This window comes from Desarmillaria tabescens, assembly GCF_030435595.1.
Source record: "Desarmillaria tabescens strain CCBAS 213 chromosome Unknown EV420scaffold_5, whole genome shotgun sequence".
In the NCBI taxonomy this organism is placed as follows: Eukaryota; Fungi; Basidiomycota; class Agaricomycetes; order Agaricales; family Physalacriaceae; genus Desarmillaria; species Desarmillaria tabescens.
The window spans coordinates 743,069-765,635 of NW_026848304.1; the positions used below are offsets into that span (position 1 = coordinate 743,069).

At 48.2% G+C, this 22,567-nt stretch overlaps 8 protein-coding genes across 8 annotated transcripts; 5 read left to right on the forward strand and 3 right to left on the reverse strand.

Moving 5' to 3' along the window:
* Positions 1-2: 2 nt before the first annotated feature.
* EV420DRAFT_1759926 (uncharacterized protein) lies at positions 3-7,584 on the forward strand. The gene is made up of 18 exons (XM_060480603.1): positions 3-287; positions 401-774; positions 825-979; positions 1,030-1,342; positions 1,400-1,616; positions 1,667-1,755; positions 1,804-2,386; positions 2,438-2,961; positions 3,023-5,120; positions 5,172-5,550; positions 5,598-5,853; positions 5,901-6,085; positions 6,136-6,301; positions 6,367-6,439; positions 6,498-6,835; positions 6,892-7,167; positions 7,218-7,442; positions 7,491-7,584. The coding sequence occupies exons 1-17, from the start codon at positions 233-235 to the stop codon at positions 7,404-7,406; spliced, it is 6,270 nt and encodes a 2,089-aa protein (XP_060336264.1). The 5' UTR covers positions 3-232; the 3' UTR covers positions 7,407-7,442; positions 7,491-7,584.
* On the reverse strand, positions 7,585-8,459 carry EV420DRAFT_1513343 (uncharacterized protein). Its single transcript, XM_060471727.1, has 4 exons — positions 8,298-8,459; positions 7,922-8,235; positions 7,790-7,870; positions 7,585-7,742 (listed from the first exon to the last, which is right to left on the reverse strand). Exons 1-4 carry the CDS (start codon positions 8,421-8,423, stop codon positions 7,625-7,627), a joined length of 639 nt encoding a protein of 212 aa, XP_060336265.1. The 5' UTR covers positions 8,424-8,459; the 3' UTR covers positions 7,585-7,624.
* Positions 8,460-9,802, forward strand: EV420DRAFT_1513346 (Mis12 protein-domain-containing protein). The gene is made up of 2 exons (XM_060471728.1): positions 8,460-9,010; positions 9,064-9,802. The coding sequence occupies exons 1-2, from the start codon at positions 8,567-8,569 to the stop codon at positions 9,508-9,510; spliced, it is 891 nt and encodes a 296-aa protein (XP_060336266.1). The 5' UTR covers positions 8,460-8,566; the 3' UTR covers positions 9,511-9,802.
* On the forward strand, positions 9,798-12,662 carry EV420DRAFT_1513350 (uncharacterized protein). Its single transcript, XM_060471729.1, has 10 exons — positions 9,798-10,064; positions 10,117-10,184; positions 10,236-10,823; positions 10,876-10,994; positions 11,044-11,092; positions 11,143-11,424; positions 11,480-11,695; positions 11,749-11,772; positions 11,824-12,058; positions 12,114-12,662. The coding sequence occupies exons 2-10, from the start codon at positions 10,128-10,130 to the stop codon at positions 12,548-12,550; spliced, it is 2,007 nt and encodes a 668-aa protein (XP_060336267.1). The 5' UTR covers positions 9,798-10,064; positions 10,117-10,127; the 3' UTR covers positions 12,551-12,662.
* On the reverse strand, positions 12,663-17,259 carry EV420DRAFT_1513351 (uncharacterized protein). The gene is made up of 6 exons (XM_060471730.1): positions 15,809-17,259; positions 15,600-15,783; positions 15,271-15,543; positions 13,553-15,219; positions 13,209-13,500; positions 12,663-13,154 (listed from the first exon to the last, which is right to left on the reverse strand). Exons 1-6 carry the CDS (start codon positions 17,163-17,165, stop codon positions 12,779-12,781), a joined length of 4,149 nt encoding a protein of 1,382 aa, XP_060336268.1. The 5' UTR covers positions 17,166-17,259; the 3' UTR covers positions 12,663-12,778.
* Positions 17,260-17,272: 13 nt separating this feature from the next.
* Positions 17,273-19,367, forward strand: EV420DRAFT_1617922 (developmentally regulated GTP-binding protein; the record flags this gene model as incomplete). Its single annotated transcript, XM_060475297.1, has 17 exons — positions 17,273-17,290; positions 17,346-17,361; positions 17,482-17,495; positions 17,552-17,713; positions 17,761-17,829; positions 17,909-17,963; positions 18,011-18,040; positions 18,088-18,239; positions 18,346-18,409; positions 18,462-18,499; positions 18,555-18,588; positions 18,641-18,667; positions 18,724-18,820; positions 18,867-18,990; positions 19,045-19,098; positions 19,223-19,301; positions 19,354-19,367. The coding sequence occupies 17 exons, from the start codon at positions 17,273-17,275 to the stop codon at positions 19,365-19,367; spliced, it is 1,047 nt and encodes a 348-aa protein (XP_060336269.1).
* Positions 19,368-20,001: 634 nt separating this feature from the next.
* Positions 20,002-21,444, forward strand: EV420DRAFT_1262019 (beta-lactamase-like protein; the record flags this gene model as incomplete). The annotated part of the gene is made up of 5 exons (XM_060467105.1): positions 20,002-20,201; positions 20,268-20,380; positions 20,431-20,457; positions 20,507-20,631; positions 20,683-21,444. 5 exons carry the CDS (start codon positions 20,002-20,004, stop codon positions 21,442-21,444), a joined length of 1,227 nt encoding a protein of 408 aa, XP_060336270.1.
* EV420DRAFT_946771 (MSF1-domain-containing protein) lies at positions 21,365-22,556 on the reverse strand. The gene is made up of 4 exons (XM_060484093.1): positions 22,468-22,556; positions 22,089-22,406; positions 21,927-22,035; positions 21,365-21,869 (listed from the first exon to the last, which is right to left on the reverse strand). The coding sequence occupies exons 1-4, from the start codon at positions 22,497-22,499 to the stop codon at positions 21,660-21,662; spliced, it is 669 nt and encodes a 222-aa protein (XP_060336271.1). The 5' UTR covers positions 22,500-22,556; the 3' UTR covers positions 21,365-21,659.
* Positions 22,557-22,567: the final 11 nt, after the last annotated feature.

Consider the following 22,567-nt stretch of genomic DNA (forward strand, 5'->3'; position numbering starts at 1 on the left):
CACAATCGATATCCGATGGGATGACCCAGTGGTCGGGGCGCTTCCGTTCCTGCTGCTGTTCCCTTCTGGTGCTTCCTTCAGAGTTCCTTCCGAGTCACGTCAAGGCGCGTCAACTGTAATTCTTGGGGCATTTTGCGACCTTTGAAGGGAACGACGTGCACTTTCAAAAGGGCCGCCTTGTTTCACTTTTCTCCTGTGGACCACTCTATCTGTCGTAAGATAGGGTAGTACGATGGATGAACTCCTCCACCACTGTCTGCGAGAGCTTTCTTTTGACGGAGACCTTGGTGAGCTTTCCCATCATATGACCTCCCAACTCCGAGGATAGCCGGGTTCGAACCCCCCTCTTCGCATCTACCTGTTTGTTCTATGGACTTGAAATGAATTTTTTGTCCTTTAGGCTCCAACCCCTCACGTTTGAAGGATTTTATCGTCGATTTTTACTCTCACAACTCTTCGTCTGCCGCACAGAATACCGACGACGCCTTTTGCGCTTTCGTATGGTCACTCGTCGTGCAGCAGCCAAATGTTCTTGTCGGTACTAAGCCACCCGGAGTCAACTCTGAAGTCTGGATAGCGCCACAGACTAGTGCTAAGCGAAAGGCGAGTGCTAAGGGAGAGTCATTTGTCGAAACTCGTCCTGCGCAACTTGAAATCATCTCAGACGCAAAGTCTCGCTCTCTTGAGGACCTGATCAATGAATACGGAGACGACCTGCGTATTGCAGTTGATCCGGACTCAATATATGCTGCGGTCACTGGCTCGCACATCCGGGTAAGCACGTCGCTATTTTTTGAACCCTCATTTTCTCAGATCATTTAAAGTTCCCAAAAATGAGCCCCATGGTCTATTCAGCGCTTCAGATAATCACTCGTGGACGAGATAATGGTGTTTCAGTCGTGGAACTCGGACAACGATCCAAGTACGACCAGAAAACGTGCTTCTATCTCGTGCGGCAGCTAACGGAGCTTGACTTGGTGTATGTCAGACTCTTTCTGAGGATAACACGGGCTTACATCTTCTCGCCAGCGTCAAAGTTCGAAGAGGGGGGGTCGGTACCCATTTCTGTATACATCGGTACTTTTTCGATCGCAGTCCATCCTGGAAGGCGATACGCGACGAAGAAAGCAACGCAGCCGCACCCCTGAAGCCAGAGTTTCCTCCCGGTGACGTCGAAGCTGCAGATGAGGACAATATCTCTCCTGAAGTCCGGGCCCTCAACTTCACGCCCATTGATGCACGTCATCTCTCTAGCCTACCGCTTATCCGGGCACGCGTCCTTAACCTACTCAAAGTATCAAAAAATCAGATACATCCTGCTAATAACCTGATTATAACCATTGTGCGTATCCTCAAGTTGACACCATCGTTTTGACCTCATATACGAAAACTTTAACAGGGATTTAAGCACCCTACCAAGACCGATCGAAGATTTTTTCAAAGTCGTATCCGCGAAATGATCCAAGAAGGCATCATCGAGAAGGTAGTTGTCCCTAACAGGAAGAAGAATTCAGCATCGTCTGTGACTTGTTTTCGACTGGTCGAGGAGGTCCAATCGAGAGCGCAAGGTCCAATTGCTGTGCCGGACGCGGATGACGATGAAGATAATGAAACTGGTAACGTTATCATTGCCTCCCTCGCCCCAGGAAATTCATTCGCGCTACAGAACAAGCCGGCGTCAAAACTAATACGACGATACACAAGCAAATCATCGATCTCTTGGAGGAGTCAGGAACCAAAGGAATGACGCTTAATGTAAATTCGTGTATGGTCGTTATCGTGTATGCTGATGCCTTTTTTCAGGAACTTTCTGCTGCTTTGTGTCATTTCGACAAGAGGACAATAGAACTCCTTCTCACTCGCGCTGAGAAGGTTCAACCGCCTTCACATTTAAGTGATCTCGGTATTTCTGGCCTCATGGAGACTTTTGGGCGGGAGCGACGACACAGATACTACACCGTGTCCGCATATCATTCTCTGGTATCCCAGGAAAATTTAGATACGTCATCTGCGAGGCTGGCGGAAGTGGACTTTGGAGACTCGTGTGGGTTCATGCCTGTGGATCCAAAGAGCTTTTACGGTGATACAAAAACTCTGATAAAACACCAGGATGCCGGCAGGGAAGAATTGACCAAAAATTTGAAGGCTAAGAAGGCACCGAAAAATCCTGTCTTGCCGGACAGATCCGTTAAGCTGGGCCGTACAAAGAAATCGCAGGCCGGTGAAGACGGAACACCTGTCCAGGAGGAAACACCTCAGCGCCAAACCAAAAAGCGCAAGCGCAAAGCTGATGAAGGTCAAGAAGCTGACGCAGATGCCGATTCCGCGGGTCCATCTACGAAGAGGCGAAAAACTGCACGGACTGACGGTGGTGACGCTGTGCAAGGTAATGCATCTCCGGTTCTGTGATGCGTCATGCTCACATTCCGCTGTTTAGCTGTTCCGAAGAAGCGAGGGCGACCACGGAAAGGCAGGGCCCAGGACAGTGATGTTCAAGCACCACAGCCCGCTCGATTGGTGACTCGGAGAAGTGGGAAGAGAAAAGGAAACAGCGATATTCGGCTTGAGGATCAGGACACCGTTGCAGACAATATCTCTGATGTCGAAGAGCCACCAGCAAAGCGACTTCATCGTTCCGTCTCTGTCGAACGGCAGACGTCCAAGCTGCCCATATCGGATCTATCTGACCGGGCGGGCATAACAGAGCCCACCGTAGAATTGCGAGAAACCCCTGCTGAAACGATAGCACCGTTGGAAGCGAGAGCTGATGATATTCGTAATCCTCCTCCGGTCACACCAATGGGTATGGCTACGGCCACAACTCCAATTCCACACGCTGCAGTTGTCGCTGAAACTCTGCAAGCAGAAGAAACTCAGCCGGTCCTTCCTGTTGCCGAGACTGCAGAGATTCCTACTGACCCTGCATTGCTGGGAGATTCTATGCAGAACGTGGAAGAAACCGTGCGTGTAACGATCTCTCCGTGATATTCCATTCTTATCTAGTTATACAAAAATTTCGCAGACAACGGAAGCAGACCAACAGCTGAACGCACCCAAGGGGAGAGTCAATGTTTCTCATCTTCGCCGAGAAAACGAATTTTACAGGGTTATTGAGTTGCTAGGAGGGATCGTCAACACCCAAACGAAGGATTTATATGATGCTCATTCGAGCCTACTGGAAACCCTTTCACTAGCCGGAGAACCCACTAGTTCTCCTGCTGGTACACGGACTGACAAACGTACGGCTAACGCTACGTTTAACAGCTTGGAAAGTCGTGGCAGAATCAAGCAACTTAGGACTTCTGTTCCTGGACCTGCAGGTGTTAGCCGACCAACGGTAATCGTGTACTTGCTCGACACGCCAAAGGAGAAGTTGGCGGTTTTCTTGGCAGAACTCGCGAAAGGCTCTATCCCCATTCCTCCCCAGCCGATCATTGCTCGAAAGATCGATGACCCTGTGGAATACGGACCCGATCCTGCTCTCATAGCTCGTGAAGGCCTTCCGCTGCAATTGTTACAAATGGAGAATTCTTCAGGTCACGACCAGGCCGAACGGTGGAAGAAAAATACTGCCCGTGCAGAAAAGCTTTTCAGCCATGACGACACAGTGATTAAGGAGGTACTGCTGGCAGAGCGGACTACGCTGGGTCAGAAGTACGGAAACATCGTTGCGAAAAGTTTGCGGTCCCGGGAACTGCATATCACTGCTATGAAAGCCTTCGAAAACACAGATCCCTCCTCACAGATTGTGTCCCATGAGCACCGAGTATTGAACTTATCGTTCTTTTGCTATGATCTCCCACTCGAACTCTACTGCTCGCTGCTGTCCCCGCTTTTCCACCATGAACAGCTCACACAATTTCTTGCGAACCCGGAATGCCGCCAAACGTTGGTACGAGATTTGCCTCAGGGTTTGCAATCAATCCTTCAAATCGGAAAATCACGGGCAAGATCTCGATTCCTTGATATCCTTGAGCTTTTAAGACACCTAGGTCTTGTCATCCCATTGACGCCATCCAAGTCGGCATCTCCGTGGCTGCAGTGTCATTCGTTGGGAGATCATCCGAAAGGTTATGAACAGGCTTCGTTGGAGGGCTGGACAGCTAGCACTCCAACTACTGCGCCAACTTACTGGCAGTTCAAAACATCCGCCCCTCTGTATCATTGGGCATCATCGGAGTTGTCCCCTCCATTCCTGCAAAACGTTAGCGTCCGTACTTTAGACGAAGTTTCCAAGTATTGGGAGCTACTCAGAGAAGCGTGTTTGAACAGCAGCGTTTTACCTGCCATCACCGACGGCCAGGCTCCTCTGCCCATCCCCACGGTCTCTTCCAAGGTCTCTCGGTCTCTTCGTCGTTCAGTGTCTTGGAATCCCAACTATGTTTTCACTTGGCACCAAACCCAATACCTTCGACGTTTCGTGAATATTGACACGGGAAAAACGCCTCTTGACCTGGAAGACGGAGGCGCTGCGGAGATCGCCAGAATCTCTGATATCATCAGTGCGCCTCCAGAAGCGGTGCGAGAGCACTATGCCACCGCTCACGAGAAGATGGTGAAGGATCTAGAGAAAATGGAGCGTCGACGGAAACGCGAAAGTTCCGAAACCAGGGCAAAAGAGGCTGCGGACGCTAAAGCAGCTCTTGCGAAGAGGGCAGCAGATGCACGTTTACATCGAGAGCACGAGTGGGATGATCTGGTTATGAAGGTACATCCGGAACCATCGCCATATGCGGGCATCCGTTTGCGAAAAATACAGGCTCGATTTCTTCAGTCCGTAGGGAAGGAGACGGACAAGTGGGAAAGTGAAGTAGAACAGGCTTTCCGGGAAGCTGACCTTGCATCAGCCCAAATTTTGAAAACATCTCAGGCTCCCCCAATACATAAAGTTAGACCTCGTCCACCTCGAATTACTTCTTCAACCGTTTCGGTTCAACCAACCCCATCGACTTCAACCTCCTCTGCGCCTGTGGCCTCATCTGCACCTACTCCGATCACAACAAATCCGGTAGAAAAATCAATTTATGCTCTCATTGCTGAACAAGGTCCGCCTATCATTCCGCCGCCCCGCACCGACTCCAAACGAAAACGCAGGCGGAAATTGGAGGAAGCTGGAGAAGGTATGCGCTTTCTTTTAAGTTGAGAGTTCCACCTCTTAGTTAAAATTGTAGAGCAACCGCCGGAACCCAAAGTTAAACCCATTACTCGCAGACATCGCTTCCAGTGGAATAAGGATTACGAAGAGCTTGCTCGGGATGCATCGGTTATCATCAGAGCCAGATGCCGAAATGGTGTGCGACTCGATTGGGGAGCATTTGAACAAGTATTTCCGGCGGTTCCGAGAAATAGTGTACGTCAGCGCCTAGCACACATTCGAGAATCGCCGGGAAATGAGGCATATCTCACTCGTCTAGAGGACCGGTGGTATGATCTCTGGATGAAACATCGAGGTACGGTTGTCCTACCTGATGATGATCTCAATAGTGCGACAAACTTCAATCTGATTCGTCATCTCGAGTTCCTGCGGAGCCATATTGACAAGAATGCTTTGTGAGTGTATCATTTTTTCTCGTGAGACCTTTTAACACTAGCGATAGGCGAGTCGGTTATGCCCAAACGCAAGAAAACTCGAATGCAGAGTTGATCATACCTGGTACCATAGATGAGCTTTTAGACGGCTTCAACGTCATCGAAACCGCTACAACTGGCCCAGCATGGGACTTCATGTGGAATGGCGTTGTCGAAGAGGGTCGGGAAAAACGCTTAACGTCACAGCCGTTCCTTGATACCCTTGGCGATCTGGGTGAAACGCCAGTTAATGATGCACTTGCGATAGCCGAATCTGCATTGAAGGTAAGAATATAGTTGTGCATTTTTTACCCCTATTAAACGTACCTAAGATGGCACTCGGTACGCCTCTGGAACACTATGATGCTGAAGGAGCGTCAACTCTTCTGCGAAGCGCTGCAGAAGAACATATCGTCACTTCTGCCACCAAAGGTCTTGTCAGCCGTGGTGTCCTGTCTAAGCTCGTCCGAGATCATCATAGACAGAAGCCCGGAAGACAGTTGAAGATTTCTGACGCGTAGGCTCATTTTATTTCCAATCATTGTACCCGTGCTGACTTGATGACAGAAATCTAGCAGCTTTGGGAGGATCCATCAGTAGCGATCTATTCCAGGACGCTGCAGGGCTCGAAGAAGACCTTGCGGCTGGAGAAAGTGATATGTGGAGAGAATGGCCTTTAACAGCGACTGACGGAGACTCGGCAGCTCTAATCCAGCTTGTGTCAGACAACAAGGTGGGTCATCACATTCCTCTTTGTCTCATTGCTCGGCTCAACACACTGATACGTGTTGTGATTAGGTCGATTTTAAGATCGACACGACCAATGCTCAAGCAGCGCGACCCATGCTTGACTGGAATAGTAAGAAAGCGGGTATGACAAAGTTCTTCGCGGCAATTAAACAGCTCTTTGCTAAAGTTCGATCTGTTAGATGATGATCAGATCGAATCACCACTTCATGTTCAATTTCACAACATATCGTTACGGTCGTCAAGCTCACAGGTGACACCGATCGTCCAGCTCATGGACATTGATCCTGTAGGAAGTAAAGGGACTTCCGATACAGTGCATGGACAAGCAGTGGACGGATCAGCCGCGTGCTGTAGACGAGCGACCGATAATGGCGTAGTTGATTGTACTGGTTGTTTGGATGAGCAGTGGGCCAGAGTCAGCTCAACGTTCAGTCCCGGGGACATGGCCATAGCACATTCGATCCTAAGTGTCGTCGGTCAAGCCGGAGGTCAAGGGGCTTCTAAGATCACTCTTGCAGTAGGTGTCTGTCGCCATCCTTTGATATACAACTGACATCGACGCTGGTATCTAAGGAAAATACCAAAATCAGTATGGATGCGCTGTTACCGGTTATTCAGCGACTAGCGGAACGCCCTTTGCCGTTGCTATATTGGGTCGGCTACTCTTCTGTATACTTGGTATCTGCAGCGCACATCAAGACGTGGACAGTGACGTTACCCTCTGAGATCCTTTTGAACATTTTCCCTCGCCGGTGGATTGACGTTCGTGGTACTAAGCTGGTGGAGGTTTGGGAAGCAGCTCTAAGAGCCGCTATAGGAGTGATTATTTTCCGACCTGGTATATCCCAGGTGGGTGGTATTGACATTGAAAGGATATGTATCTAACTCTGGCCTCCTAGGCGGAACTTCGCTGGCGACTTCGGGGGGTTTATGACAGACAAGAAGTCTACGACATCCTCCAGTATCTGCTGGAAGATGAGATCATCAAGACCTCGATTAGCAGTCAAATGGTTCCTGTGCTAGATGAAAGAGAGGAGAGGAAAGTTTTCTACTTCTTAAATCAGTCAAAGAAATGGTATCGTCTCTGAACGCACTCCAAGCAATAGAGCATTTTATCCTGTTTTGTGAGTGCTGCGACTCTTTCATGCGAGAGATAACTGACATGCGAATAGTAAACAACAAGGACGTTCATCTGAAAACCTCAATTGTATACTATAACACTCATTTGCAGGCTTAGACACACTTAACTGTTAATTCTGTGAAGTACATTATGAAATTAATAGCGTATTTTTCACTCAACAAATTATCATCCGAGTTGTATATCCTCACTATTTACCGGCGCGATCTCCTGGGCCTTTTTCTCTCGTTTTTTTGCCCTAGCTTTGGCGGATTTGGACAGCTTTCTCCGCAATGGGGGTTGATATCTGCTAGTAGTCAAGATATGCTTGATAGTGCGGGTAAAATGACTGACGTTGCACCCTTTGCTACAAGCTCAGGTAACTCGCGATGACTAAGAGTGATCCTCATGAAAGGCTTTTGTACTTGCTTCGGACTGGAGTACTGTATGAGGGAGGTAGTTCGACCATGAAATAACCGAACATACTAATTTTTCCCTTCTAAAGCCATTATTATCGAGGCGGCTCGTTTCTCCTCTTTATCCTCGGGTGTAGTATCCTCCTCGCCAAGTCCGATGTCTTCAAGGGAACTGATCTCATTGTACTGATGCAGACCGAAAAGCCTCGGCAGATGCTTCAACTCCAAAATCTTGACATATTCCCTTTTTATGATTTCGACGACAGAGATGAGTCGTGGAATAGTCGTTGTCGCATTCGAGAGAGAGCCTTTTGTTGGCTTGGGTTCTTGGAGGTTCCGAGGGGCAGGAAGTGTGTGTAGGACGATAGATTCGGAGCCCTCTTTCTGAATGAATGCAAACAAAAGATCTGGTGCCGACCGGTCAGGCATAGCTTGAGTAAACGAACCTGTAAATGCTCAAGCGCAAAGGCAACCCAGGTGTGCATCTTGCCATGATTGGTTATTCGTATTTCTTGAGGTGAAGCGTCGCACTGACGAGCATTATCAGATGTTTCGACCGTTCTTACGCTCATCGTCGCGTCGAAGATGGGAGCAGAAGGAAGAATTTAGATGCAATTACTTTTCCTAAAAATCTGGCCAAGTTTAGCCTGGTGCCGGTCCGACGACCCGGTGATCAACGTCTTCTTGTTACTCTCATCTCTCCTTTGTTGAAAACATGACGCAGGCTGGGCCATCACAGACACCGCCAGCAGAACGTGCAGTGCCACCTCTTCTACTGCCTGAGGCCCTTGGATTCTCTCCACAGCTACTCCTCGATGACATTATCAACATTGCCAACAGCGCTCTCCTCGATGGCGTCAGTGGTATGGAAAGTTACCTACAGAAATGGGCAGAGGAACGCGCAGACCGACTTGGAAGTGAATGGGACAACACACAGGAGGTAGAGCAGGGACTTGTCTCTTTCCAGACTCTCCTGGAGCACCATACCGACCTTGCCTTTGACTTTTTCGAGGCTTGGTCTCTCCGAAATATCTTCGCTGTACCTCCAGATCTTCCTCTTGTCCTGCCGCACCAGGAAGGACTAGATCTTACACTTCGTCCGGAAAGAGAGCAGGAGCTGATGGATGAGAATGCTGAACTGAGGCGGCGGCTGAGTGAGGTGCGACATGCCTTCAAGTAACTACTGACTTGGTACTAACGCGTTGTTCGCAGCAAAAGCAGCTGAAACGAATGCAGATAAAGGCTCTCCACGCAATAACAAACCGACAACGGCGGTCAGCGAAACGCCTGGAGCGGCTCTCATTCCTTGACACGCCGGCGCTGGATGTATCGGCTGCCCTACCTCGTAAATTGATGGAGATGCATTCTGCCGTGTCAAATTTACCGCCAATAGATCCGGAGACCATTGCGGCACTTGCACAATTCCAAGAGACGGATTCTGGCAAGCGACAGTGGGAAACGAGCAAGTCGGGGTATTTGAACTGGGCTGTTTCCCAGCTGTTGTCTCGATCTAAAACGCGAGAAGGAGGCGGAGAAGTAGAAGGAATAACTGAACAGGCTGCTGAGATTGGCCAAGCGGAGCAGCTGAGGCAAGCGTTCGAGATTACCAACGGCGTTCGGGAGGACTTGGAGAACGCAATGCAGATGGATACGCGATGAATGGTTGCAAGATCATGTTGCTGATATTCTCCATCAAACAAACTCATCTCGAGTATCTGATTCTCTGATTATCATTGTATTTTTGCTATCCTAGATTTGTATATATGTACTTCACAGGCGCTGTATGATTGTCGCCACCCACTGCATTTGATAACCCCGAGATGACCATTGCCATTTTTTTGGGTTATCTTCAAAGTATGAATGGGCCCTAATATTGGCAGTATACCTTGGATCTCGTAGGGAAATGAACATGTAGATTGTGAATATCTGCTTCCTTCTGCTCTGTAGTGGCGAGAAACAAACAATTTCGAAATTTCGAGTTTCCATGGACGACATGGCAACTTGCACGTGCCAAGGGCAGTCAATAAGAAATGGCATTGGCTTCTTTGGCTTGTCTTGAGCCATCACCAGGGCTTCACGCTTGACTCCTTCCACCTCTTTTACCTCTCTTTTTCTTTCTTACCTTCACTTCCTTGCCTTTCCTTTCGGCAGGCCCGTTCTTACCGCCGTCGCGCAAGCTCGCCAACGCCCTAGAGGCGGTTTCCATTCTTTAGGTTCGTGTGGGCTATTTATTGGCACGAAGGCGCCAATTCAAAGCATCTATAGATTCCTGCGCAATGCGTGTCAAGCAGATCTGGGAGGTAATCCCGCTTCCTGCAAAGATCAAGCTACTGGTGCGTAAACTATACCGTTAGTGAATTCGTTTACAGGCTGACGACGTCTAGTGGGATCGCCTTACATTCTCGCGACTCACGACTACATATTTCCTCTTCTCGCTATGCCACTGCATCATACAGGTGGCTCTCCAGGTCAGGGTCTTCACCATCAACGCAGATGCTGCCGCCTCTCTCTGGAGCCTCGCCTCTCAAGCCAATGCTACCACCTTGAATGGTTCCCACGCAGTCCCTGACTTGCAGCTTGGTTATCTTCGCCTGTGTAATGATGTTCCTTCCGACGCAACTTTCTGTCAAGTTGTCTGGAATGCCACTGCCGTTATTCCAGCCAATGCATCGTTAGAGAGCTCGTTTTCTGCCAATGAATCAACGTCAGCCGAGCAGTCGACATCGACATCGGTGTCATCAGTGTCTTCGGTGTCTTCTGCTGGTTCTTCAACCTCACCCTCGTTTTCTACCAAATCCGCTGCTGAAGCAGCTAGCTCCAAGGCTTTGGAGTCCACGACTACCGTCTTTGTTGTAGCTACCCCAGCAGTCACATCATCTGTTGTCAATGATGCAGATATTGAAGAGAACCACTCCAGCAATGACGACGACGAAGAGGACGAGGACGAGGACGACGAAGACGACGCCGACAATGTATGCAATCGCGCTCTCTTATGCAACTATCTTATCTAACTACGAGAAACAGGACTTTCATAAGCGCCTTCAATTCAGTATGCCCAACAGTCGTCGCTCAGTCAATGCTTCAACTCTGATAGCCGATCTCCCAAAAAACTGCCTTTGGTCTCTCAACTGGCCTGTACTAATGTAAGTGGTAGACTGGACTGTCTTTTTTCCCTTATGAAACGCTCTTTAGGCTCGACAACACCAAACGAGAGGACGTAATATTCATTGCCTTCCAGATCGTGAGTCGCTTGCACTATCCTACTACTAGGATTGATAGTTATTACTATAGTGGGTACTGGGCATGTCCATTGTGGCGCTTCTGAACGAGTCCATTCCCCACATCTTTGCATCGTTGGCTACACACGCATTGGCAACTGCCTGGTCTATCTACCAGATCATCCATACTGCAAACTTTCGTTCAAACTTCAACCGTGTCATCACCAATGGCACATGTGGTGTTTCGTTGTTACCTAAATACTGGGATGAACGTGCCAGGGCAGAGTATCCTACGTTGGCCCTGAATGTTGTTGCTCTGTTGGTATCTGCGGTCTTGACATGGCACTTGATCAAGGTAGGTTTGTATCGTGTTATCCATAGAGTCGTTACTGATGTAATACCCGATTTAGTTGTTCGGCTGGCAAACATTCAAACGAGTAGGCGCTTCTATGACGATGAATCGCATCTACAAGCTTGTCCTACTCTTGTCGATTACACTCCAGCTGTCATTCTTCTTCATGGGTGCCACCATATCTCTGTGGATAGATAACCTTTTCAACGGGGTCGCTGCTCAAGTGGCGTGGTATGTAGCATTCTATAAAGCCACCTCTTTCGTAACGGAAATTGTACGTCTCCATCAAGCTGTGAGAATATCATAATATTAATCTGTCCATCACAGTTCTTAATCCCGTGGATCATGACTGTAAGATCATATGAACCATAATTTTACTCTCCGCCTCATGTTTAATTTTAGGGTTGGGTTGCTGTACGCAAAGAATCGAGGCTTCCGATGTTCATATTCCTCGTCCTCTGCATTCTATATCTAGGGGGATGGAGCCTCATGTTCTTGTCTACCACTTTTCGGTGGACATTCGTGACATGGCGCTTCTTTAGTGTTATGGCCACAGCCTCTGTGCTTTTGACTGTTACGGCTTTCATCCTTGGGATCATGTGTCGATTCAATTTTGGCAAAGGCTTGCCCCGCTATTGTGAGCTACTTCACTGACCTTTATTTTCATTGAAATTAACTGAAATTTTCTGCAGTGGATGCACAGGAACCCTTACCTGGGGATGACTTCACAACAGTATACAGTTCAGACATAGAAAAGGTACACTTCCCGTCCAACGAGAAGCCCATTCCGACATTTTCGGCATCATTTGGATCTGGTAGTGAAGTTCCACCACCCAGATTGATGTTCCCGTCACGAATGGGCCCCAGGTTCTTTAATCGTTCCGCACAGCCATTTGAGACCCCAAGCAACCAATCTGTCGTCACTGTACCTTCACCAGTTGTAACTCGCGCGGCATCGTTCGATTCTGGTATCGACCTTGGAAGAAGCGGCAGCCATTCTAGCGGGAAAAGCTTTGGTACCTCGGTGGATAGCTATTACTACAATTTTTCTCTTCAGGGTGACCATTATCGCTCTGGTAGCGAGAATTCATCCCGTACCGTGCGGGGAAAGCGATGGGAAATAGAGTAGATAGATGTGCATCCAGTTTTCGAGTTTTTCAGTTGATCTGCTTTCGTTTTGATGCTTGAACGTATTCTTCTGACCTTTGCTTGCTTGCAATGCATTCATATACTCCCTGGTATCTGCAGCGTACAACTTGATAAGCAATGAAAACAAAACAGAACGTGTACAGAAGTGAGTGCTACATGAGAACAGAATGCAGGTGGAGTAATAAATACGGCGGTACAACGATGTTCTTCATCCCGGTGACTCAAAATCAACTTCGGATGAAGAATCAACTGGCGTGAGTATACCCGGTACGTTCAGGATCGACTCTGGCGTTGTCTCAGGCGACGCCATCTTCATAATTTCCGCCTGCTTCTCTTGCATCAGCAAGGCTTGTCGTGCAACTGCTCCATTCTCATCCGGTGACACTTCGAGTTCCTGTTCATGAAGGAGGGAGTTCCGGAAGTCAAGCATCCAAGGATGCTCCCTCAGCTCCAGGGCGGTCGGTCGTTTCATTGCATCGATGGTCAAGCACTGCTTGATAAAATCGATGCCCAGCTCGCTGAGCTGGCCAGGCTCCGGTAGCGGCGGGTGCTGAGTTGCGACTCCGATGTGGAACATGATTGCCCTAGCGCGAACACCATCAGCGGGTAATTTTCATCGAGGTGTAAGCCTGACATACCATTCGTTATCCAGGTTACTCCATGGTTTCTTTCCCGTAGCAAATTCAAGCACTACACATCCGAGAGACCATATATCCATGGCACCATGTCGACCACGTTTATCATTCTTAATGATCTCGGGTGACATGTACATGGGAGTACCCGTAAGGCTATTGTTGAACTTCCCTACGCCATCTGGCACCGCGGCATTTAGATGCTCTGACGAGCGTCGCGTAGCGCTTTTCTTAGCAACGATTTTGGCAGCACCAAAGTCGACAAACTTGATCACGCCCATATGGTCGAGGAGAATGTCTGCAAAAGAGACCTTCAACAGGGCATGCATTGCAAGAATATTTCGACTTACTATCAGGTTTGATATCCCGATGAACTATGCCTTGAGAATGAAGATAGGCAAGGCCATCTAGCATCTGTATAGTATACACCTGGATGAGAAGCTCGTCTTCGATCCTGCCGTGCTCCAGCCATGCGGCAAGGCTACCCCCTTGGCAATACTCCTCGAAGATATAAACCTTATCTCGATGTACCTCTATACCATAGTACTCGACAATATTTGGGTGCTGCAACATCTCCATGACGCTCAGCTCATCTTTGATCTCAGCGTAGAGATCGCGAACGCCAACTTCTTGGTTTTTAATCTCTTTCACAGCCATCAAAGAGCCCGAATCCAAGTTGACCGCAAGGTAAACCGAGCCAAAAGCGCCAGCCCCAATAAACTTGCCTTGCTGCCAGCGTATTGCGATGTTGGAACTGGAATTGGCTAGATATACGAGTGAGCGATCCTCAGGTTTCTGATCGTCCAAAACGCGGCCGATGGTGTGGAATCCTGCCCCTATACGTTCACGCTCTTCGTCGACACGTCGTAGCGAACGAACCGCCTTCTCCCAGTACTTGCGAGCACTCACATCAATGGTGCCAAGTCCATTGTCCTGAGCAAAGACCTTGTGAAAGTCGTCAAGTGGCGTTACAGCTGTCTTCTGCTTGGCCAGCTGCTCCTGCTTCTCCTTCTCCAGAATGTTAGATCTAGCGCCGAGGATGTCAAAGTGCCCAGTGAGCAGCATCATGCATCGTGCAACTCCACTGCGAAGAACCTGAAACTGCTTATCTGGAAGGTTCAGGATGTTCCGGACGGTGGATTGGAAGGTGAATTCAAGGGCATTCACCGCCCATCGGAAGGTCTTCTGATCGTCAGGGTTACAATCGTTACATATGAAGTTCAGCCAAGATATGGCAAGCTTGATCATCAACCGATTGAAACCGGTAGACGAGGACTTTTCGAGGTGTCTTTGTGCGTGTTGACCATGTTCCGCGGCGAAAAGATACCAACTCTCCATTAGCTCGTGGCGACCCATGGTTATCGTCATGGTGCTGCGAACGTGGTGAACTGAGTCGACAATGGACTCTGCAAGCCGCATCGTAGACCTGTTCATTCTCTGGAGCTCTCGATCTACGCCGGAATAATGGGCTTGCCAGTCTGCAACACATTTCATGGGTATGACAGGATGCTCAGTCATTTCCCCCGTTTCGTCCAGCGCAAACGTCTGTGCAAACGCTTCTTTCGCGAGAGTAAGCCGTCGAAGGCCTCCATCTGCAATAAGTCGCATCCTGTTATCTTCAAGCGCAAGGTCCATTTTGGGAATATCAGGCACTTTGACGATTTGGCCGCGCCACAGAAACGATGCGCGGGGTGAAAGAACTAGCAGATATTGAGCGGGAAAATCTTTTTCGCCTTTTCTCTTATCCTTCCCTGCTACCTCTTCCTCGTCTCCATAAACCACGTGTCTATCCTCACTGAGAATCTCAGAGGGATTATAAGCATCTTGCATAATGCGAGCTATCGCTGCCTGATTGTCTATGAGGTTTGGAGATGCAACGACATAAAATCCTTCTTCTTCGAACTGATACGTGTAGACAAGGACAAATCCGGCGGATGAAAGAAAGTTAAAGAAATCGTCAATAATGATGTCCTCGAGACTGTATTCGGCGGCGTTGGTAAAACGCTGGTTAAGCATTCTGTTCATATCATTAATCTACACTTAAAAAAACCAGGTAGGATGAACCCACCGTGCATAACGTTGAAGTTTGCGATATCGCAGCCGAACACTTTCCAGAAGTTTGTTATACCAGTTAACCTTTTGCTCGTCGGACGAGACTCTGAATGTATCTGATTGGCCAGGACTATGCTCTCTCGACTTGGTGGACGCATTCAAGTCGACTGAATTGAGCATATACTCTGAATGCTTGTGGCGGTGTTCTTGTGTATTCTCTCTCGTGGGGACGCGCACTTGTGTATCGAAGTAGTTAATCATTCGCACCATAAGGCGGTTAGTAGTAGAGCTATGGAAGGTTTTTGTATCAGCACACAGACGTCAAGAGGTCTTTTGAGTACACACCATAGCTGTTCAGCGACTCGGGCAGAGCCACCGGTGACGGTCAGGCTAACGTCAATCATCGTAGGCCACTGAGCCTCCAGAATATCCGTCTCGTTGATTCCTTTTGCCCCACTCTTTAGCTTCAAGTGTATCAGTCTAAAAAATTGCGTTACAGCTTGTAGGATGCTGTCCTCATAATCTTCCACTGATACACTGAGATAGATTCCAACTCCCGCTGGGGTCCGGTGCGAGAAAGGCTTCGTACTGCCGTTTTAGCGTACAAGCGAGACCAATACTAAGGCGAAGATCCTCTGTCATCTGGTCGATAATCATGACCTCGGGATTCTTTAGGCTCTGCGCGTATTCCATGCGGAGATGCAAGCAGGCTTGAGCAAGCTTCGTCGGAAATGCAATCAAAGGCCTAACCTCCGTCTCGAAGGTTGGTAGGTTCATGATTTCGAAGGAGGAGGCAAAAGTAACTTGTGCACTTCGCACACCGCCGATGAATTCGTGAACGCTTCCAAGGAAGCCTTTTTCAAACGTAGTCTGCATTGACTCCTCCTTCAGTACCCTTTCCACGAAACTGGAACTATCGGCGATTTCTGTAGCTCCGGAAGGGGATTTGACGTTGGTACCGATAGGTTGTTCAGCTGAAGTATTGGGTTGGGTGACATCGAGGTTTTCGCTTCCTGTCCACCGCTGGAGGAGAGATATCTGATCGCGAAGACGTGTCAGGATGGTGGAATAGGTGTTCAGGGCGTCCCACCGATTTTGAAAAGTAGGTTCTTTGGTGATAGGTTTGTCGTTGTGGAAATGCTTCAGATGGGGATATAGAGACTGAGCAATGTCGAGACGCGCAAGAAGGTCGCTGACCTGCTTCAGCGCCGGGTCATCATCATGAGGGTCGTACCGAAACTTGACAACCTCGTCGATGATTGGGTCAACAACCCGTAGCCTTCTTTCTTCCACCGCTTTCCGCTCCTCCTCCAATGTAGTACCGTGGAAGCTAGAACGAAGTCCTAGCCATATGTTGAGATTGATGTTGTTGCGTTTGTCACTAGAACTCTCCAGTACCCGCTGTATTCGAGTCTTCTCCGATTTCAAGACGTCACCAGCGAGAACAGAGGCAAAAAGAACCTGCCACTCGAGACGGGCTTGCTCCTCTGCAGATGAAGCCTGAATCTGTGGGTCGTTCTCTCCCAGCAGCAGCTTCCTATCTCGACCATCTGCACCCAACAACCTAGGCGCATCTTCATCATCACTGTCAACATCTTTCTGAAAGTAGTTGTAGTGGCTATCTGGATCGTCTCGAGGGTCTACAGGCTCTGTATTTCGGTATCGACGTTGGAATTGTGAATACAAATCTGGATATTTGGTTGCAGATGGCACAGAGCTAAGGGAAGAATGAGAGCGTTGGAGAGGGGCTGGCAAGGAGTTGTGAGATCTGAGCCTGCCGGAGGAGCTGGATGATGCGAAGGAAGGGGAATACGGTGAATCGGAGGGTAGAGAACCCCACGCAGCCTCATCGTCGCCGTCACCGACATCGTCCTCTGGATGAGAATAGAGCGTTGGCGTATGCCGTCGCATAGGAATTGGCAACGGTAGTAGAGGCGAGACAGCGTGTGGCAATGCTGCCGGTGTTATCTTATCATCTGATTACTTTCGATTCTCCCTTTTGCTCAAATACAGTCACCATGGGTATCGTTGAAAAGGTCAATTTCTTTTTTTCTTCTTTTGTGGCAGGTTCTTACTGCAGTTCTGCTTCAGATCAAGGAAATCGAGGGTAAGCAATCTAGCCGATCCGCCTCTTTCGTGCTCATCATGGCCCAGATGAGATGGCAAGAAGTAAGTTATGCCCTTTTGTTCTGGAATCGAGCTTGACTATTGCTTATCTGCTATTTAGCGCAGAAGAATAAGGTGAATCTCTCAATATCCTTCTTTACATTGCCTGACCTCTCCACACACCGAAGTAGGCCACGGAGTACCATCTGGGCTTGCTGAAAGCCAAACTTGCTCGCTATCGTGCACAGTTACTCGAGCCGGCTTCAAAATCTGGGCCTGCTGGTACAGGATTTGACGTTCAAAAGTCTGGAGATGCTCGAGTTGCCTTGATCGGTTTTCCATCGGTGGGAAAGGTGCGCAAAATCTCGAAACGCTACTCTCTCTACCTCACGTATTTCAGTCTACACTACTCAGTAAACTTACGCATACGGCATCAGAAGCAGCAGCATACGAATTTACAACCTTGACGGTTTGTTTCATGTTTTTATCGAGGTTATCTATAGCTCTCATCTAGGAGTAGGCTATACCTGGCGTAATTGAATACAAAGGGCGCGCGTATACAGCTCCTTGATCTTCCTGGAATTGTCGAAGGCGCTAGTCAAGGTCGGTAATTTCGCCTCTCTCACCTGTGGCAGACTTTACGTGAACAGGTAGAGGACGTGGTCGACAGGTCGTGTCAAGTACGTGCCACGAGCGTCTTTCGCCGCAACGTCTGACAAATTCTCAGCGGCAAAGACCGCAGATCTCATTTTGGTTATGCTCGACGCCACCAAGTCAGAGGAACAACGACGACTCTTAGAAATCGAGTTAGACGCCGTAGGAATAAGACTCAACAAGAAGAAGCCAGATGTCGTATTCAAGAAACGTACAACAGGCGGTGTATGTGCTACATCAATTTGCTTGGAATAGATCTCTAAACCCTCGCTACAGATTACGGTGCGGCGTGGCCGTCTTTAGGCGAAACGCAGACTCAACATGATTATAGTTCACGTCCACCGTTAAACTGACGAAAACTGACGAGAAGACTATCCGAACGATTCTTGCGGGATGTATGTCTCTTTCAGAGTTTTCGATATGACTCGTTGTGACATTTCTGTTCAGATAAACTTCACAATTGTGATGTTATGATCAGAGAAGATGTATGCATGACACTTCATCTTATCGACCAGCTTGGCATAGCTGACTGTTCCATAGATAACAACTGACGAATTCATTGACGTTCTTATTGGTTCGCCTTTTTTTTTTCAGTGGTTCTCCGGTATGTTTACATGACATTGCAGGGACCCGCAAATATATTCCATGCCTGTGTATGTTATGCAAGGGTACTTATGCGGTGAATTCCAGTCTGATCACCGTCTGGAAGATGTCTATAACAAAATCGACTCCATCAGCCTAGAACAAGTCGACAAGCTTGCACGAACGCCTCACACGGTTGTCATTAGTTGTGAGATGGATCTCAAGTAAATGTCTTCATCCTTCCTCCGTATCCCACTCATTTTGGTCTAGCTTGACATTCTTGGTCGAGAAAATTTGGGATGAACTTGGGATGGTGAAAATATACACTAAAAAACGTGGCGACCATCCAGATCTCAATGACCCCATTTGTTTACGGAAGGGATCCACGATCGAGGTGCGTAAACCTGTTTGGGTTGACGTGAAGAGTGTTGATCCTAGGCGTTAATAGAATGTTTGTAATGGCGTTCATCGGTCACTTGCACCAAATTTCCGATACGCGTTGGTTTGGTAAGTTTTTTTTTCTACAACTTCAGAGCGTAAACCCGGCTGACTGATGAGTTACTAAGGGTATGACCATCGTTCTTGTCCTGTAGTATCCAGGCTGATCGGATATCAATATAATACAGGGAAAGTCTAGCAAATTCAATCCCCATGCACAGAAGGTCAGTATTACGCACTCGGTCCAAGATGAAGATGTCGTTTCCAGTGCGTGACCATTTTGTTCGCTACTATTTGTGGTGAATAACATATACCTCAGTTTTCACGAAGTAATAAGAATAGCGGTTGTAGAAATCCATGTCCGCATCAATGTATTGAATGTTCTAAACGCCTTTGTGATAGGAGCCGCCGGTAGGCGAGGGTTCCGGAGATTAATTGAGGGATCGAATAAGGAAAGGGTCTTTCCATTTATGGACATGATATTGGCGCGTCCCTGCCTGATCGGCATTTTGCGGACGTTCCGAATTGACAAATTGATTGGACCCTTGAAGACCGGTACTTACGGACTTGCCTGGACTTGCCTGATCGCAGGTAACTTATACTTAGGTTACAGTCCTGGTCTGTATAATTTAATAAACTTGAAAGCAGCAGGCCTGCTAACGTTTCTTTACCGTTTGCGTACACCATACATACGCCGCATGTTATCATATCCTTCCAATTTTTGTGGCATCAAATCAAATGAGTGCATCCGCGCCTAATAATGACAGCACGTGAAACATATATTATTGTATGACATGGATTCCGTCAGACCAAGCCAGGACTGCCTTTTCTTTCGTGATCTTCCCGTTCAAAAAATCCCGTCAGCTCCAGAAGGATATTCTTGGGAGATATAGCGAACAGGACCTTTATAACACATAAGGTGTCGCTAATTTTCTTAACCCGCAACCACCATATCACCCTCTGCTATATGTCTCATCCAGTCGAGCTCATTTTCCTCGGCACAGGAACCTCATCGAGTATCCCCCACGTCGACTGCCTTACCAATCCCCCCGATGGAAGGCGGTGTAGAACATGTTTATCTACGCTGTTGCCCGAAGGAAAGAGAAATATAAGGCGGAATACTAGTGCTGTAATCCGTATGGCTGCACCAAAAGACGGACGAGACGTGTAGGGCACTTTTCTCTTCATCGGACCGACCCTTCTTCGTTCATTCCTGCTTATATATCTGAATAGAACGATTGTTATTGATGCTGGAAAGACGTTCCAAGCAGCCGCGGTTGAATGGTTCCCAAAGTATGGACTACGGAAAATCGACGCTTTACTCATCACTCATCCGCATGCCGATGGTAAGATTTATCGTAAACACGGATCAAGTGACTCATTGCAGTCACTTTAGCGATGAATGGTTTGGATGATCTCCGGGGTAAAGGCATTTCTTTGACACGAGTCCTTTCTCTTATCATAGAATTTAGGGTGGACACTCGGCAAGCGGATTCAAGAACACATAGACGTTTATGTTTCGCAAAACACATTCACTGAAGTTCAGAGATGCTTCCCATACCTTGTGTCCAAGGAATTCGCATCCGGGGGTGGAGATGTAAGTAATAATCCAATCCATCATTCTCTTCTTTCGACTACTCTTTGTTAGGTCCCTGAATTTAAATGGCATATAATCGACGACAAGGTCCCCTTTGAAATCGAAGATACCGGAATAATGGTTACGCCTTTTTCTGTTCACCACGGACGAGTGTTCTCTACTCCCCCATGCCCTTCTACTATGTCTACGCCAGCCACGGTACCTTCGACTCCCACCACGTCCCAGATGAGCCAACTGACTCTTAAGGACTCCCTTGACAAACTCTCCAACGGCACGGTTTCTCCCTCCAGAAGATCGCTGAATGGCAAGGATGTCATTCAACCATACTACTGTTTCGGCTTCAAGGTTCAGGAAGATATTGTTTATCTTTCTGATACATCCTATATCCCGGATGATGCAATGGACATTATCCTCTCTTCGCCAACAGATGACTCACGATCGCGAGCCGCTCTACCCCTCTTCATTCTTGATTGCCTGCATTTACGGCCCCATACGTCTCACTTCGGCATAGTATCTGCTGTTGATACGGCTCGGCGCGTTGGAGCACTTCGCACATATCTTACCGGCTTCTCGCATGAGGTGTCACATGAAGAGTGGGTCAGGATCACAGAAGTGGTTAGCTCTGGAAGGTCACTTGCTCAGCGGCCGGGTCAATGGTTGGATGAAATCACCAACACGGAGCAGCAGGCGTTGGGCATGACCATGAAGGAAGGGGAGAATGCAGTCACCTGGATGCGACCGGCATTCGATGGTCTTCGAATATGGGTGGACAATGATATCGATCAGAAAACAGTTCGGGACGACACATACTGACAATGACTACCTTGATAGCCATCTAATAAGTATTTCTACGTAGAGGATTCGACGATAACTTACAAGATAGTAATGGAGAGGTGCTTTTCGTGAATTGATACTACTATATACTACTGATACATGGGAATCACAAATATGTTACGACGACGACGCGTTAACTATGAGACGACAATGATGAACCGACAAAGAAAATCATTATACAGCGATATTTGTTATTAGTCCTTCGAGAGCCATCCCATCATCCTCCGCCACGGGCCAGTGTTTTGGTGTCCAACTCCGGAAGAACCCCTTTCCTTTTGAGCGGGAGCGGGTTCGTGTGATTCCTCACGCGAAAAATACATGGGAGAATAGGGAGCAGGCCCTCCCAAGGTCTGAAGACGGGACTGGCGCAACATTCCCAAAATTAGTGAAATACCATCCCTCGACTACATAAGCAGAATAAGTCAGCGAAGATGTTGAAAAATCTAGACCTGACGACTTGCCCGTTGTACGTGGGTCTTGAATCGATTCATACCGAAGGTCTCGATTCGTTTCGTAAGGCCCCAGCCAAAACGAGAGCGTATCCGAGCTTCACTAGTTTGGATGGTTTTACTGTTGGGAGGACAGGTGAGTGCCGGACATCAAGTGACGGAACTGAGACGCACCCCTCATCGTTTTGACTGAAAAGTACTGACTCCTCCACCTGCATGACCTTTGTGAACTCGAGATTTTTCGTGGTACAACGAACAGTTTTGCCCATAGGGTCCACCTCGCTCTCTTCGACAACCCAGGACTCTGAGCGGGAAATGATTCCCTTGGGAGCCCAGCGAGGCAAAGCGCCTCGTTTTAAAATAAGACGAGTGGTAATAAGAGTGCCTGAAGATGTCTGTGTGCGAGAAATGACATCGCAAGAGATGATGTGGGAGGCATAGGGATTCGGGTACCGAAGGAAATAAGCAAGGGAAACGATGGGCCACGGGTCGCTACAAGATGAGTAAAAAGATGAGTAAAAAGAGAGCAATGTAGCCTAGGACGACAGCTTACTCGTAAATGAAGGATTGAGTGTAGAACTTCATTGCCACATGAAGGGAGTGAAAGCAAGAGCGGCTCCCACGCGAAGACAGTAGTCAACCCTAACCCGAGC

What these genes read in the sequence shown, in the direction of transcription:
- EV420DRAFT_1513346 (XM_060471728.1), top strand. Translation starts at nt 8,567, where the DNA reads ATGACGCAGGCTGGGCCATCACAGACACCGCCAGCAGAACGTGCAGTG. An exon ending in TGAGGCGGCGGCTGAGTGAG is followed by an intron (nt 9,011 to 9,063) that starts GTGCGACATGCC and finishes CGTTGTTCGCAG; the next exon opens with CAAAAGCAGCTGAAACGAAT.
- EV420DRAFT_946771 (XM_060484093.1), bottom strand. Translation starts at nt 22,499, where the DNA reads ATGAAGTTCTACACTCAATCCTTCATTTACGA. An exon ending in TTCAGTCAAAACGATGAGGG is followed by an intron (nt 22,036 to 22,088) that starts GTGCGTCTCAGT and finishes TCCTCCCAACAG; the next exon opens with TAAAACCATCCAAACTAGTG. An exon ending in TCAAGACCCACGTACAACGG is followed by an intron (nt 21,870 to 21,926) that starts GCAAGTCGTCAG and finishes CTGCTTATGTAG; the next exon opens with TCGAGGGATGGTATTTCACT.
- EV420DRAFT_1513343 (XM_060471727.1), bottom strand. Translation starts at nt 8,423, where the DNA reads ATGAGCGTAAGAACGGTCGAAACATCTGATAATGCTCGTCAGTGCGAC. An exon ending in TTGCGCTTGAGCATTTACAG is followed by an intron (nt 8,236 to 8,297) that starts GTTCGTTTACTC and finishes GCATTCATTCAG; the next exon opens with AAAGAGGGCTCCGAATCTAT. An exon ending in GCTTTAGAAGGGAAAAATTA is followed by an intron (nt 7,871 to 7,921) that starts GTATGTTCGGTT and finishes ACAGTACTCCAG; the next exon opens with TCCGAAGCAAGTACAAAAGC.
- EV420DRAFT_1759926 (XM_060480603.1), top strand. Translation starts at nt 233, where the DNA reads ATGGATGAACTCCTCCACCACTGTCTGCGAGAGCTTTCTTTTGACGGA. An exon ending in ATTGGAGGAAGCTGGAGAAG is followed by an intron (nt 5,121 to 5,171) that starts GTATGCGCTTTC and finishes TTAAAATTGTAG; the next exon opens with AGCAACCGCCGGAACCCAAA. An exon ending in TAGCCGAATCTGCATTGAAG is followed by an intron (nt 5,854 to 5,900) that starts GTAAGAATATAG and finishes AACGTACCTAAG; the next exon opens with ATGGCACTCGGTACGCCTCT.
- EV420DRAFT_1513350 (XM_060471729.1), top strand. Translation starts at nt 10,128, where the DNA reads ATGCGTGTCAAGCAGATCTGGGAGGTAATCCCGCTTCCTGCAAAGATC. An exon ending in CTCAACTGGCCTGTACTAAT is followed by an intron (nt 10,995 to 11,043) that starts GTAAGTGGTAGA and finishes AACGCTCTTTAG; the next exon opens with GCTCGACAACACCAAACGAG. An exon ending in TAATCCCGTGGATCATGACT is followed by an intron (nt 11,773 to 11,823) that starts GTAAGATCATAT and finishes GTTTAATTTTAG; the next exon opens with GGTTGGGTTGCTGTACGCAA.
- EV420DRAFT_1513351 (XM_060471730.1), bottom strand. Translation starts at nt 17,165, where the DNA reads ATGCGACGGCATACGCCAACGCTCTATTCTCATCCAGAGGACGATGTC. An exon ending in CGCACCGGACCCCAGCGGGA is followed by an intron (nt 15,784 to 15,808) that starts GTTGGAATCTAT and finishes TCAGTGTATCAG; the next exon opens with TGGAAGATTATGAGGACAGC. An exon ending in AAACTTCAACGTTATGCACG is followed by an intron (nt 15,220 to 15,270) that starts GTGGGTTCATCC and finishes TGATATGAACAG; the next exon opens with AATGCTTAACCAGCGTTTTA.